The sequence below is a fragment of the Falco cherrug genome, chromosome 6 (genome assembly GCF_023634085.1).
Source record: "Falco cherrug isolate bFalChe1 chromosome 6, bFalChe1.pri, whole genome shotgun sequence".
NCBI classification, from domain to species: domain Eukaryota; kingdom Metazoa; phylum Chordata; class Aves; order Falconiformes; family Falconidae; genus Falco; species Falco cherrug.
Window position 1 is genome coordinate 73,356,501 of NC_073702.1, and position 13,705 is coordinate 73,370,205.

Genomic DNA, 13,705 nt, shown 5'->3' on the forward strand with positions numbered 1-13,705 from the left:
GGCCCTGAGCACCACATCTGCGCATCTTTTAAACACCCCAGGGATGGTGCCTCCCCCCCCTCCCTGGGCAGCCTGTCCCAGTGCTGGACACCCTTTCGGTGAAGAAATGTTTCCCAGTCTCCAACCTAAACCTGCCCTGGTGCAGCCTGAGGCCGTTCCCCCTTGTCCTGTCGCTTGTGACCTGGGAGCAGAGACCGACCCCCCTGGCTGCAGCCCCCTCCCAGGCAGCTGTAGGGAGCGATCAGGTCCCCCCTGACCCCCCTCCTCTCCAGGCTGACCCCCCCCCAGCCCCCCCCATCAGACTGGTGCCCCAGCCCCTGCCCCAGCCCCCTGCCCGGCTCTGGACATGCTCCGGCACCTCAAGGTCTTTCTTGGAGTGAGTGGCCCCAAAATTACCCTTTTCTCCTGTTTTTTCATACCCCTCTACCCCAAAGCTACACAGCTGGTTGTCTTTGCAACTGTTCCGCTGGTAGCTGGAGCTGCCACACTTGCTCAAGCGCTCTTTCACCCCTTGAAGTCTGGGGCATTTGTCATTTTTTGTTTTCTTTCTGCCTTCATGAAACCGTATACAGGCACACTGCCCAGGCGGAATAACGTGTCATGCAAGGCAAACCTTTTTTTAGTCCCTTTCTAGACCAGGTTGTCTGTGACCTGACCCGGTGACCATTGTTCTTTGTATATCAGGTGAGGTTGATGGGATGTATTGGTTACCTTTCTCTTTGCCTTTAATTATTCACTGAGTGGAAACAATAAGAGACATTGTTTTGTCTCCTTTATGCAGATGAACCTGCTGTATTGGAGGCAGAAGACCTGGACCAAAAAGCCATCAGGCAGGGAGGCAGACTGGAACCGGACACCATTTCCTTGGCCTCTGTCACAGCTGTCACCACCAATGTCTCAAATAAGAGGTGAGGTCCAGATGTGAGCTTGTGCAAGCTGGGGGATGAGGGCAGGCTGGCAAACACCCCACAACCAGATGTCCCCTGAGACAGGGTATGTTGGAAATCACATCGCCCCATGCGGCTGTTGGGTTTTTCAGAAATACCTGACTGACTACAAAGAGCACCAATGTTCAGGGGTGTTTGATAGCCCTCAGGGTTTATATTTCTCAGATTGAAAGATGGCAGGAGCTTCGAGGGGTGACCCTGCCAATGCTGTGTCACAGCTTGCAGCAAGTCAATACTTGCCAGGGGAGGTTTAGATTGGATATTAGGAAAAATTTCTTCACTGAAAGGGTGGTCCAGCACTGGAACAGGCTGTCCAGGGAGGTGGTGGAGTCACCATCCCTGGGGGTGTTTAAAAAACACATAGATGCGGTGCTTAGGGACATGGTTAAGGATTGACTTGGCAGTGCTGGTTGGACTCGATGATCAACAAGGTCTTTTCCAACCTCTATGATTCCATGATTGAGTCCATCTGTGGTTTTACTGAGGGTTTCTTCTGCTCCTCCGAAGGTCCAAGCCTGACATCAAAATGGAGCCAAGCGCTGGGAGACCGATGGATTACCAGGTAGGTGACAGTGTTGTGTTCCCAACCTCAGCTCACAGGGGTCACAACCCAAGGGATGGGGGGACAGTTTTACAGGGAGTGAATTTGTGCTGAGTTTCCACACGCTGCACTCGGCAAGCATGACTTCCCCAGAGCTGGCATTTAAATGGTCGAGGCAATAAACTCAAGAATAAGTAATTAACTGGTTTTGCTGTCCATCATGTGAAGCCCAGAAAGCCCCAATTAATCTGTGATTGACGCAGGCTGTCCCCAATATGTTGCTCTTACTTCCTAAGAGCTTCCAGTGTGCTGCTTAGTATTCAAGATGGGTGAGTGCTGGCTGGCAGTAGGTTGCTCACTACATTTCCTTGAATAGTCTGGTACGTGGCTGCTGTGGTCCTGCTCAAGTGATGTTCCTGCCACTTTGTCTGGCGTTAGAAGAATTACACATTTCATTTCCCAAGGCTCAGATGATGCGTGCTGCTCCCTTTTCTTTTACTAGTTTGTGCCAGCGTCGTTCATAAATTGGCTTCTTGTCTCTTTTTCACAAGGTTGTGCTGATTCAGCAGCGATTTAGCTTTTATGTCCTCTCTCCTCAGCACAGCAACATGTTCCTGGGGATATCTTGGAACAGTGCAAATAGTGATTTCTGTTAGAGATTTATTACAGAACACTTGCAGCATACACTGCAGATCAAATTTTGAGGCTTACAGGGAATGAGTGCGCTTGGTTCAGGAGAGGGGAACATAAAGAACATAAAGACAAGGGGGAAGGTGCAAAACAAATGAAATCCAAGAGGCAGAAGGAACACGAGGTCCAGTTATTTGGCTACTGCAAACAGGAGGATGACAAGGTTGGTGTTCATGGGGAATGGCTAATTTCTGGAGTATAATGGGATCTGCAGTTCTAGGCTGGTTCGTGAACAAGGCACATGCCTGGCTGACCTCCCTACATCTGTTTTCCTTTGACAACTGGCTTCTGTGGGACATCTGAGAATTAAAGAGGAAAGGGCTTTATCTTCCAGACCACATCCCTGGGAAACCTCGGCCTGTGGCAGCAGAGGGGATGGAGGGAGGGACACAGTGTTAATGAAGGATGGTGCCCAGCCAAGCCACCTCCAGGAGCTGGCGTGGGTTGGGGCAGGGGTGGAGGGAGGGTCTGGGTGCAGAGATGACTCCTCAGAAGACGTTTGGGATGTCTCTGCACACTTTTCTGTGCTGTATGTGAAGAGCGAGCCCGAGCCAGGTTGCGTGAGCTGCTGCGCTGCTGGCCATGGGCTTGGCGGCGGTGTCTGCACCTCGGCCCCCCTGTGCTAAGTAAATGCCAGGCAGCCTCGCCCCCTTCCTCAGCTGCCTTTTAGGAGTACTTTAGAAGAGAATATTTCAGCTTAAATTATCACAGCATCCCAGCAACTTCTGGTGGTTTGGTGGGTTTTTCTGTTTGTTTGATGTTTTTGGTTTTTGGGTTGGTTTTTTTTTTGCTAGAATCTGAACCTTTTTTAAAGAAATCTGATTGAAAGTCAAGTCTCTTAATATGTTACCAAAATGAAATTTCCCCGAATTTACTCATAAATATAATAGTTTAATTTTTAATGGATTTCTAAGGTAAACCTGACTTCAAGTACAAAAGTAATTAATGATAGCTAGAGAAAGCATGTGTAAATTAACTCATATGTTGGGCTTCAAGGTAGCCAGGACTGAGAGTTCACATTATTTTAAAAATTTTTTAAAGGAACCCCAAATTCACTGTGCTTTGAAACCTGGAGGTTACCTGTCCTACCACCAACTTGGGATAGATTTTAAAGAAATGACGCTAGAAAAATGGCTACTGGGAACTGAAAAGATTTTTTACCTACACAGAATTACACCTACGTTTTTCTTTAAGTTAAGAAATTTAGGTATTATCTGAGCAGGAATTCCTAATAGAAATTTAATATTGCAAGGAGGGAATTTATATATGATCTAAATACGTAATGTTAATTTAATGTCACAAAGTGGATTGAGTTGTGAATGACAAACTTCTGTTTTTCCCCAAGATTTGGGAAGACAGGGGTTAAGGCAATGAGTGGCATCTGATGCTGCTCTCAGGAGGTGAAGGTGTGCAAATCCCTCTCCCCAGGTCAGCATCACTATCATCGAGGCCCGGCAGCTTGTTGGGCTCAACATGGACCCCATGGTCTGCGTGGAGGTTGGAGAGGAAAAGAAATACACGTCCATGAAAGAATCAACCAATTGCCCTTACTACAATGAGGTGGGTCTGTCCTCTGGTGACGCTCACAGCTACCTGCTCCTCAGGGTCTTCATTGCTGTTAGTCAATTAAATGTAGTTTCTTGTCACTTTGGGTTTTTTCCTTTTTTTTTTTCTTCTGTCACCTCTTGTTGGAATAAGATGAAATCTCAAACCACGCAGAAGGAAAAGTGAAGCCTTTGCCCTCTGGTATTTTGCAAAAATGGTAAAAAGTACACTTACTTGATCTGTGCTAAGGTCGTCTTCGTTTTTCTAAGAGGTCAGTGCTTCCTTCTAGTTCCCCAGACTGCAGAGGCTGTCAGTGTTGGGGCTCACATGGGTGCATCCCTGCTGTGACATGTGCTGCAGGATGTTCCTCCAGGCAGTCACAGCTTCTCCAGCTGGACTGTGCACTGTCTCTTCAATCGAAAAAATAAAAATCCAAATTCAAACTCTCTCAATCCAAAAGGAGGCCACCCCAGCTCTCCTGCTTTCACAACTGCTCCTTCCCTTTCAGTACTTCGTCTTCGATTTCCACGTCCCCCCAGATGTCATGTTCGACAAGATCATCAAGCTGTCTGTAAGTGAGCATGGTTGCGTTGTCCTTTTTGTGGGGCTTTGGGAGAAACCAACCTGTTTTATGTATGCACTGGGGATGGATTTAAGGCCCTTGATGTGAGACCCCAACAGAAGCCAAGGTGTTCAGTCCTACGAGCCTCACCTCTTTTGCAGATGCTCAGTCCCTCTTGCTGTTGCTGACCTTCATTGCTGGGTCGACACAGCTCCACTCCTGCACTCACTCTCTCCCTCCATGGATGATCTCTGATATTTCAGAGCCAGGCAGAACTGAACCTGTCTTGGGATGTGTTTAGGCTTGGCGAGGAGGACAGACCTCCTCGAGCCTGCCAGAGGGTTTCCTGGGGTACAAGACTGGCAAAGCTATTGTGGAAACTGAGGACTGCAGATGCTGAGAGCAAAGCAGGGGCTGCAGGCCTCCCTGTAGCCATGGAGGAGGGTGATGAACAAGATTTGCCAATTCACTGACCAAAGCATGCTAATTAGGAGTATCCATATCCATCCTATGTGCAGACCAGCTGTACAATTACTCCCACAAAGGGAATTAGACCATAGATTTCCAGCATCCTAAAGACCCTTCCTTCAGGTGAACATCCCAGTGCTTGTTGCCATAGTGGCTGGAAGACTGCATCTTTCTTCAAAGCAATTTCTTTGCGGTTATTTGTATTCAATCCAAGTATACACTTGCTTGCAGTACTACTAAGCAAGAACTGCCAGCTCCACTGTGGCTGTTAGTGTCCTTATACAGACCAAGGTCCTGCACAGACCATGGAAAATGCATCAGCTCTTTTCCCATCTGACACTGAACATCTCTGGAAAGAGCCTTTTGGCTCTCAGGGCTTGGAAAAAAGTCTGACTGGTTTTCCCCTCTCCATTTCCAGGTGATCCATTCAAAAAACCTCTTGCGCAGTGGGACTTTGGTAGGCTCCTTCAAGATGGATGTTGGAACCGTTTATACCCAACCTGGTACGTAAATGCTGTTTGCAACTAGTCCTGTGTGCATAGGACCTGCACCACTGGACAAATATCCTTGCCAAGTAGCCAGGTGGGTGCTAGGTTCCATGGGTGATGCTTATCTAACTTAATGGTAGTATCCTGGACATAAGCAAGTCACCTGGGCTCCCACTGCAGTCAGGAGAGACCACACTCAGCAGCTTCAGGGAAAGTTGTACATCCCATCCTGAGATAAGGTGCTACAGCCAGAGGCTGAGATGCTCTCTGGGTGTGCTGCTGTCTGTCCACTGACCACCTGAGGAAAGAAGCCCAAGGTGACTTGCTCAGGCAAGATACCAACCTTCCAGATAGCTGAAGCTCATGGGCTGGACCTTGTCCTCTGTGGTTGGCATTTGAACCAAGAAAGGAAGATGTCTGGTGTGCAACGTAAAAGAGAGAGAGGTTGATCAGTGCTGCTGTCATGTTGATCACTGATGATAAACAGAATAGCAATGCCCATTTGAGGGCCTGGTGCTCACCCTATGCTAGAGCTGCACACACAACACCCCTTCAGAAGAGATACCCCCAAAATCACCTCAAGGTGCTTTTTTCCTGTGCTCCCACGTCACACCTAGTGCAACATTCTGCCTCTATAAATAAGCCTGAGAGCTAAGATGTGAATGAAGCCTCCAGAGTCTGCACCTGAGGGGGGTCAGCAGATGATGAGGGGGACCTTAAGGGAGCATCTAGTCTGGTTCCCTGCTCCAAGCAGGATGAAATCTTTCTAACACCATCCAAAAGGCACCTGAGACCTTAAAGACTTAGAATCATAGAATTATTTGGGTTGGAAAAGACCTTTACAATCAAGTCCAACTATTAACCCAGCACTGCCAAGCCCACCACTAAGCCATGCCCCTAAGTGCCACGTCTACGTAACTTTTAAATACCTCCAGGGTTGGTGACCTCCAGTGATGGAGACTCCACCCACTTTCAGACAATTTATCCCATTGCTTCTCTAGTCTTCAACATGAGACACATCTTCCTAATGAATTTTTCAGAGGTTTCTGTCTGAATTCCTCATGCCTGAAGATGTTTCTTGTATGTGTAAGTCCTCCCACTTGAGTAGAAGGATGTTTCCAGTCTTCATGGTTATTGCTGTGTCTCATTCTGATAAATGACTGTCTTGTCCCCTGGCTTCCAGAGCACCAGTTCTACCACAAATGGGCCATCCTTTCTGACCCTGAGGATCTCACTGCCGGGCTGAAAGGTTACCTGAAGTGTGACATCGCTGTCGTAGGGAAAGGAGACAACATCAAGACTCCACACAAATCCAATGAGACGGAGGAGGAGGATATTGAAGGGTAAGGATCTGCAGAACCAGCTTCAGACAAACTTTCTTGGGAATGACTTTTCATGTCTCTTTACCTTGAAATCTACAATGAGGACAGCATCCCTATACATCAGGCTGACAGCCCCTCTAGTACACGTACCTACCTTGTGCAATGAAACCAGGGGGACCCATAAGTTGTTTTTCAGAGAGAGAACACATGGCAGATTACTGGTGTGAACCCAGGTCATATCAAGTAGAGACAAGTCATTTCTGTTAGGTCAGACTATCTCCTGATTGTTGAGCTCTCTATACCAACAACCAACACCAGCCTGATGTCAACCAATTTGATGTCCCCCCTGTTTACCTAATGCTCCTGTTGGTGCTTGGGTGGGCAAGATGGGATGGGATGGGGTCTCATCACCCACTGCCAGGGCAGAGCAGGGTGGTCAGGCTGCTTGCGTGGGCAGGACTCTTTGGTTCCCCAGAGCATCTAAAAGGTTTCAGCCCCAAAGCATTTCAGGCTAATTAAATATCTCTGAGTGCAACCATGGGCTTTCAAATCTACCCCTCAGCCTCTTGCCACATGGTCAGAAACCCAGACTGGTAGCAAAATACCAGTGCAGGTCTATTGACTTTTTGGCGACCAGGGGGCTTGAGGCACCACCTGAAATATTTTGGGCCATCGTTCCATGCTGTACTGGTGATATTATCCCACTTTTTCATGGACAAGTCCAGCAGTTCCTCTAGAAATTGTTTTGTTCACAGCGTCCCACATGGCTCCCATTTCTTCCTCCAGAAAGGGAAAGCCACATACAATGAGGAAAACAATTTAACGGAGTTCAGTTCTCCCCCCAAAATAATCACCTCAGCTCCCCTTGTACCCTGATAAAGAAAAAAGGCTCTTCTAACATCCCGTTCATCTGGCCTGCTTTAGATGTCTAAATTAGGCTGAGTTTAATTGTCTTCTAGACTCCACTGACAATAATTATGTTCCTTCTGTGGAATGCCCAGAGGCACCTCAAGGGGCTTCTCTAAGATTTTCCTTACAAAACCATCACTCCACATCCCAAAACAGGAAGATGGGCAGAAACAGAACAGCAATAAAACATATGGCTGTGGAAATGGTCATCTTTCCTCCTCCACAGAGCCTGTGCTCAGAAAGTGGGGAGCTTCTCCCTCTTTGGTAAGCCTCTCCTGACAAACCTGCCGACCCCAGCAGCTGTTTCCCACCTATCTGTTGACTTTGCAGGAACCTCCTCCTCCCAGACGGGGTTCCTGCGGAGAGGCAATGGGCTCGTTTCTACGTCAAGATCTATCGAGCAGAGGGACTGCCCCGTATGAACACCAGCATCATGGCCAATGTGAAGAAGGCTTTCATTGGGGACAACAAGGACTTGGTAGACCCCTATGTGCAGGTGGTCTTTGCAGGGCAGAAGGTGAGCAAGCTGTGCGTGGTACCAGGGTGACCCTGGGAGGTAACGTGAGCAGGACCAGCCATTGTACAGGAGGCCTGATCTTAGTTTTCCTGGCATGTAGGTGCTGAGATGCACGGCAAAGCCACCTTGTTTGCTATGTTTCCCCTCTCTTGTGCAGATTGTGATGGGTTTGCAGCACTCTTCAGCTGAGGAAAGGAGCTTGTTACTTGGGAGAGGAGAGTGGCCAGGCAGAATGCATGTTTCAGTGGTGATTAGCAAGGAAGCAGTTCACATTGTGAGGGATGGCTTGGGAGCTCAAACCCTTGTCTAACATCTGTCTCCTCTCACTTGGCAGGGGAAGACATCCGTACAAAAAAGCAGCTATGAGCCTCTCTGGAATGAGCAAATAATCTTCACAGAAATGTTCCCCCCGTTGTGCAAGCGGATAAAGGTCCAGATCCGAGACTCAGACAAAGTCAATGATGTGGCCATTGGTACCCATTTCATTGATCTGCGGAAGATCTCTAATGAAGGAGACAAAGGTAAAGCTAAGGTGGGGAGCAGGCTGAGCTACCTACTCTACTAAGGTAGAGAGACATCCCTTTAGCAGAGAGTTAGCACAGTGGCCTAGGCTCCTTCCCCCACCCCTGGAGACAGCTGCTTCTTGGTGCCTGGCTGGAAAGACCTTGGTTCTCTTGCAGTGGTCTTCTGAGGTCACTGGACACACACTCTTTGAAACCAAGCCCAATCACAAGACTGCAATCTAATACCTGAAAGCAAGGACACCCAAGAACAATTTGCTGTTCCAAATAATTGCTATGAATGGATGAATGTCTGACAGGCTCCCCCATTCACGCACACATGAACACACCAGCACACATAGGCAGGACCGATGTGAAACCAAGGATGGCTCTAGAAAGGGGATTAATAGGATGTTCCTTTTTCTTGACTCACATTGGGTGACTTGCCCAGTGGGCAACAAACCTCTGTCTTTGCACCTCTGACTCACTGGTGCACTGCACAGTCCCCATTGCTGCCTTCACTGCAAAATGGTCTCCATGTATGGTTGCAAGCATGCATTCTCATGCACACACGTGTGCATATTCAAGCCTGCATCAACTTGTACAGACCAGGAAAGTGATGTTAATCCATAAGTGAGTTTGTACCCTGAGGCAAAGAGTTGCCTTCCTTCTTGGACGTCCCCTTCCCTACATGCATATTTGGTCTGCTGCAGGCTTTCTGCCCACCTTTGGCCCCGCGTGGGTGAACATGTACGGCTCCACTCGGAACTACACCCTGATGGATGAGCACCAAGAGCTGAATGAGGGTCTGGGTGAAGGCGTCTCCTTCCGGGCCAGGCTTTTGTTGAGTCTTGCTGTGGAGATCTTGGACACCACCAACCCAGAGATCAACAGCTCCACTGAGGTGCAAGTTGAGCAGGCCCCATCAGTTGCTGATGTAAGTCGCCCCTAACCCTACAGCTGCCGGTGGTGAGTCTTGGGTCTCAGGCCTCTTGGAGTTTTTATATTTGGTCTCACAAACCAAGGATTTTGTTTAGTGTTTTCTTAAGAGTTTTGGATCCTCCAGCACAATAAAAGCAAATCTGATAAGGAATTCAGGTTTTACAGTCATTCAAATGCTTACCTCTCTTAGGAATGCTGGGCAGAAGGAGTATCTGAGTGAAGGAGGATCCTAGATTTTGAGATGTTTCTCCATTTGGGATTTAGACAGGACAAAGAGAGAAGAGAGACATCTCCTAATGCCAGATGTCTCACTCTTGTCCTGATGATGGGTTTCAAAGAGAAGACAAGACTAATATATTTCCCAACCAATTCTGGCAGGATGGAACTGGTCAGAGAAATTGAAGGGCTGTTTCCCGACAAGAGAAGCCCCACAGCTTTAGTCTTGACATGTAGAGCCTGCAAGGCTGCTGCCTGTGCTCTGCATGAAAAGACACATCCAGGCTTGTCGTAGCTGGGGGTGCCTACATATGTCAACCTCTATGAGCCAAGGGTGTAGAGTAGAAATGGAGAAGTCTGACGGCAGTGTGACCGTGTGAAAACTCTCCTGCAGAAGTAAAGTGGCCTTAATTCAGCTCAAGGGGAAACAAAACCACCTGGAAATAAAGCTATTCCAGTTCTGAAAGAGCATCCAGGCAGATGATTCAGTGTAATTTGATTAATTCAATTTGTGAGTATTCCTCAATGTCCCTTAGACAGTCCCTTATGTGCAAGGGATGACTGATCTCAACCCATTTAAAAATTAGGGCAAAATCTTTTAATTAAACTCTCTCTGCAGTGAGCCTGGAGATGGCTCAGTCTGGGGAAGAGGAACTCTCATGGTCCTCTTGAAAGCCTGAGCAGTGGCACCTCATCTTTGCCCATGAGGGTGCTCAGAGGTGCTAGGTGATGCACCCTTCTGCCCAAGGGGACCTGCCCTGCCAGGTGTCCCTCCAGATGACCTCAGCCCTGGTCCCCATGATTTCTCCTGCAGAACTGCACTGGGAAGATGGAGGAGTTCTTTCTCTTTGGAGCCTTCCTAGAAGCTACCATGATCGACAGGAAGATTGGTGACAAACCCATCAACTTCGAGGTCACAATAGGTTGGTTGTTTTTTGGGGAGGGTGGTTTTGAAGCATGCCTGGTGGGGAATGCAGGATCCATGGCTGAGAGCAGGATTTCTTCCCCTTTTTCCATACCAACACATGCTAGAGCACAAAGGGCGCTCAGTTTAGGGAGAAGGTGATGGCTACTCTCCTGGCACAAGCCATGTGGGGCCCCAAATCATCTATTGTGTTCATGCTGTGCTGTGGCCTGTGGAGCTGCTCCCTCTCTCACCCTGGCTTCGTGCCTCCCAAGGCTGACCACCAAAGGGAGGGAGTGTCTTCCTACTAGCTCAAGAGGGGATGTGAGCAGGAGACAGGCACCCATCACTCATTTATGGTTCCTGGGCATGGTTTCAGAGAGTTGAACTCCACTGCCCCCCATGGTTCCTGCAGAGAAAACTTTTCCCCAACCTGAATTAAAGCCAAGAGATCGAGCCCTGTTGGAGTTACAGCCCTGTGAATTTATTTCACCTTTTTTGCCTTGAGGTAACTATGGGAACCAGATCGATGGTATGACCAAACCCATCCTACAGAGGAAGAAAGAGGGACGGAATGGGGACGAGGAGGAGTCTGAGCTGCTCCAGAACTCAAGTGAGGATGAAGGTGATGAGGATGGAGAGCTGGTGTCTGTTTCTTCATCTCAACCTGTGAAGCCCTTGGTCACAGACAGGTAAGCATGACTGCCTGGCCACTGAAGTGCCTCTGGGCAGAGATGTGGCTCTCAATTCAGACATGGTCTGTACGTGTTGCCATACGGCTCTGGGTGTCTGAGCTCCCACCACTATCTGCAGAGCTGCAGTCAGTGCTGTCGTGGGGCCTGGGTTCATTCAGCCCAGCAGATCTGGGAACAGCAGCAGGGATGAGATCTCCATGTAAAGGGAGATTAGATACCAGGTGTGTCGCAGCACTCTCAAAACTATCAAGCTGCAACAAGGTCTTTCACCACCTCATACCAGCATACTCTTCCTACAGTCCCTCTGCTGCCTTCTCCTCATCCCACCTCCTCCAGGGCATGTGTTCTCTCTCCTCTCGCTTCTTCCTTGGCTGCTCTCTCTTCATTGGGTCTCAACCACTTAACTTAACCAGCCACACCTGCACCTTATCTACATCGGCCAACCCACCACCCCCGAAGCCAACCCACAGTTGTATATTATCAATGCTAATTAACCCAGCTTCATTCCACTACACACATGTAGGTAGTTGTCTTAGATACTCCAGTCTGCCGTCTGACTCACGCACACACCATTCCCTACAGTTCTGAGAATTCTTGTGGGTTCTCCAATGTCCAATAATGGTTGGATTCACCTCTCAAGCTACCCTGCAAAAGACATCCTTCAATCCACCTGGCCAGATTTGCACCCAAAACTCAAGGCTATGTGATAACTTTAGTGCTCTTGCCCTATGGCAAATAGGGATGAAGTTAACCAGTGGATTAAAAAAAATCGTTGGTGAGCACTGGAAAAAACAGATTAACTTCTGTATGTTTAAGTTTCATACATTTTGGAGACAAGTCTATAAGGAGATCCTTAGGATTGCTGCCATGCTTGGTGGCACAACCCAGTATTGCACATCGGGAAGGAGAAGTCAGGGCTTTGCTCCTGCTCTCTCTCTAGCTGCCCAACATACAAAACATCACGAGCTGCCTAACTTTAATCCATTTGGCTTTGGAAACAGAATTAGGAACCGACAAGACGTCGTGAGCACCATGTGGAGGAAGGGAAAGCTCCATCTAGAGATGAGGCTAGATTTCAGAAGTGGGGTAATTTGTGCTGAGACAAGGAGGTGCATTATTTCATCACTTGGGATCTTAAAAGCTTGGTAAGGTCACTGACACACAGGAGAGGATGTAAAAACTGCTGGAAAAAATTCTTGAGAGTATGTTAGGCAGGAGGTTGGGGTAAAAGACGTTACATCCTCTCACTTTCCCTGGTTTGCAGCATCACTCTTGGCTGGTCTGTCTGTCACCATTGCTTACAGTCGTGGGCAGCCACACTCCAGTGTTTAACAGAACCAGAACTTGGGAAACTGGGTCCTACCCTGGGTCTGTCAGTGAACAAATCGCTTCTGTTTTCTCTGCCTCTGTTTCTCCAGCTATAAAATTCCGGCATTTTTTTTTGTCTGCTTTATGAATTGCTTTGTGATGTGCAGGTCGCAGTCACCCTAAAATACAGGCAAGATTCAGACAGCTGCAAGTATGAATCTGGTGGGTGCTTTCCACCCCAAGCAGCTGGATCAGAAAGCCCCAAACTGAACAGGATCAGCACATGTGTCTTGAGATGGCGGCTGGGCTTCAGCCACAGCCTGGATTTGAATACAAAGGACTAGTACTAAGGAAAGCTAATTGGATTTAACCTGATGAGATATGCTTTAAGTGGGTCTTAACTGTGTTATACTAATAGATGGATGTTAATAGAATTAACTGACTTAATTCAATTGGGAAATGAAACCACACTGAAGCGAGGGTATTTGCACTCTGGAGAAAAATGTCCCCCTGGAGTTCCCTCACTTGTTTACCAGCTCCTTGTCAAGGTGAATGCCACATGGAGATAAGGAGCACTGATGGTGTTTGAGCCTGTCCCCTGGGCTCTGTCTCTCCTGCTCTTTACCCAGATGTCTCCAGCCCCTGGGTGCTGGGAGCCTCATGTTCAACTGTGGGGCTCTGCTGACATCTCCTGGCTGGAAACACCCCGATGGTTCCAAAGGATGAGCTGAATCTGCTTTTTAATTAAGGTGTAGCAGGATCTGCAGTGGCTTTACACTGGGTGGATCTCAGCTCATGGCCAGTGATCAGGCATCCAAGAAGCATGAACCTGTTCTTCAGCCTCATCCTTCCTTTAACTGTACCACAACTATTTCAAGGCCAGACTGGATGTGGCTTTGAGCAACCTGGTCTAGTGGAAAGTGTCTCTGCCCATGGCAGGGGGGTTGGAACAGGATGATCTTCAAGGTCCCTTCCCACTCAACCCATTCTGTGATTCTATTACCACTCCATCCCACCAGCAAGTGGAAACCTAGAAAAAAAAAGACAGAGACCTCTGCCTGCCATAAAGGCCAGGAGACTAGGAGATGCTCACCAGCATTCAGAAAAGGGTGTTAATGGTTTGGTTTCCTTTGTGCCCTTGCCCACGTTGC

At 48.2% G+C, this 13,705-nt stretch overlaps 1 protein-coding gene across 14 annotated transcripts in view; it reads left to right on the plus strand.

Annotated features, from left to right (window-relative positions):
- The window catches only part of OTOF (otoferlin), a 115,989-nt gene that overhangs the window by 71,974 nt on the left and 30,310 nt on the right, over positions 1-13,705 (plus strand). For all 14 annotated transcript variants that reach the window (XM_055712993.1, XM_055712995.1, XM_055712994.1 and 11 more), the window contains 11 exons: positions 782-908; positions 1,455-1,509; positions 3,607-3,738; positions 4,232-4,294; positions 5,172-5,256; positions 6,425-6,584; positions 7,803-7,989; positions 8,324-8,510; positions 9,203-9,426; positions 10,462-10,570; positions 11,060-11,243. In XM_055712993.1, the coding sequence (XP_055568968.1) occupies positions 782-908; positions 1,455-1,509; positions 3,607-3,738; positions 4,232-4,294; positions 5,172-5,256; positions 6,425-6,584; positions 7,803-7,989; positions 8,324-8,510; positions 9,203-9,426; positions 10,462-10,570; positions 11,060-11,243 (1,513 nt within the window). The remainder of the gene's footprint in view (positions 1-781; positions 909-1,454; positions 1,510-3,606; positions 3,739-4,231; positions 4,295-5,171; positions 5,257-6,424; positions 6,585-7,802; positions 7,990-8,323; positions 8,511-9,202; positions 9,427-10,461; positions 10,571-11,059; positions 11,244-13,705) is intronic.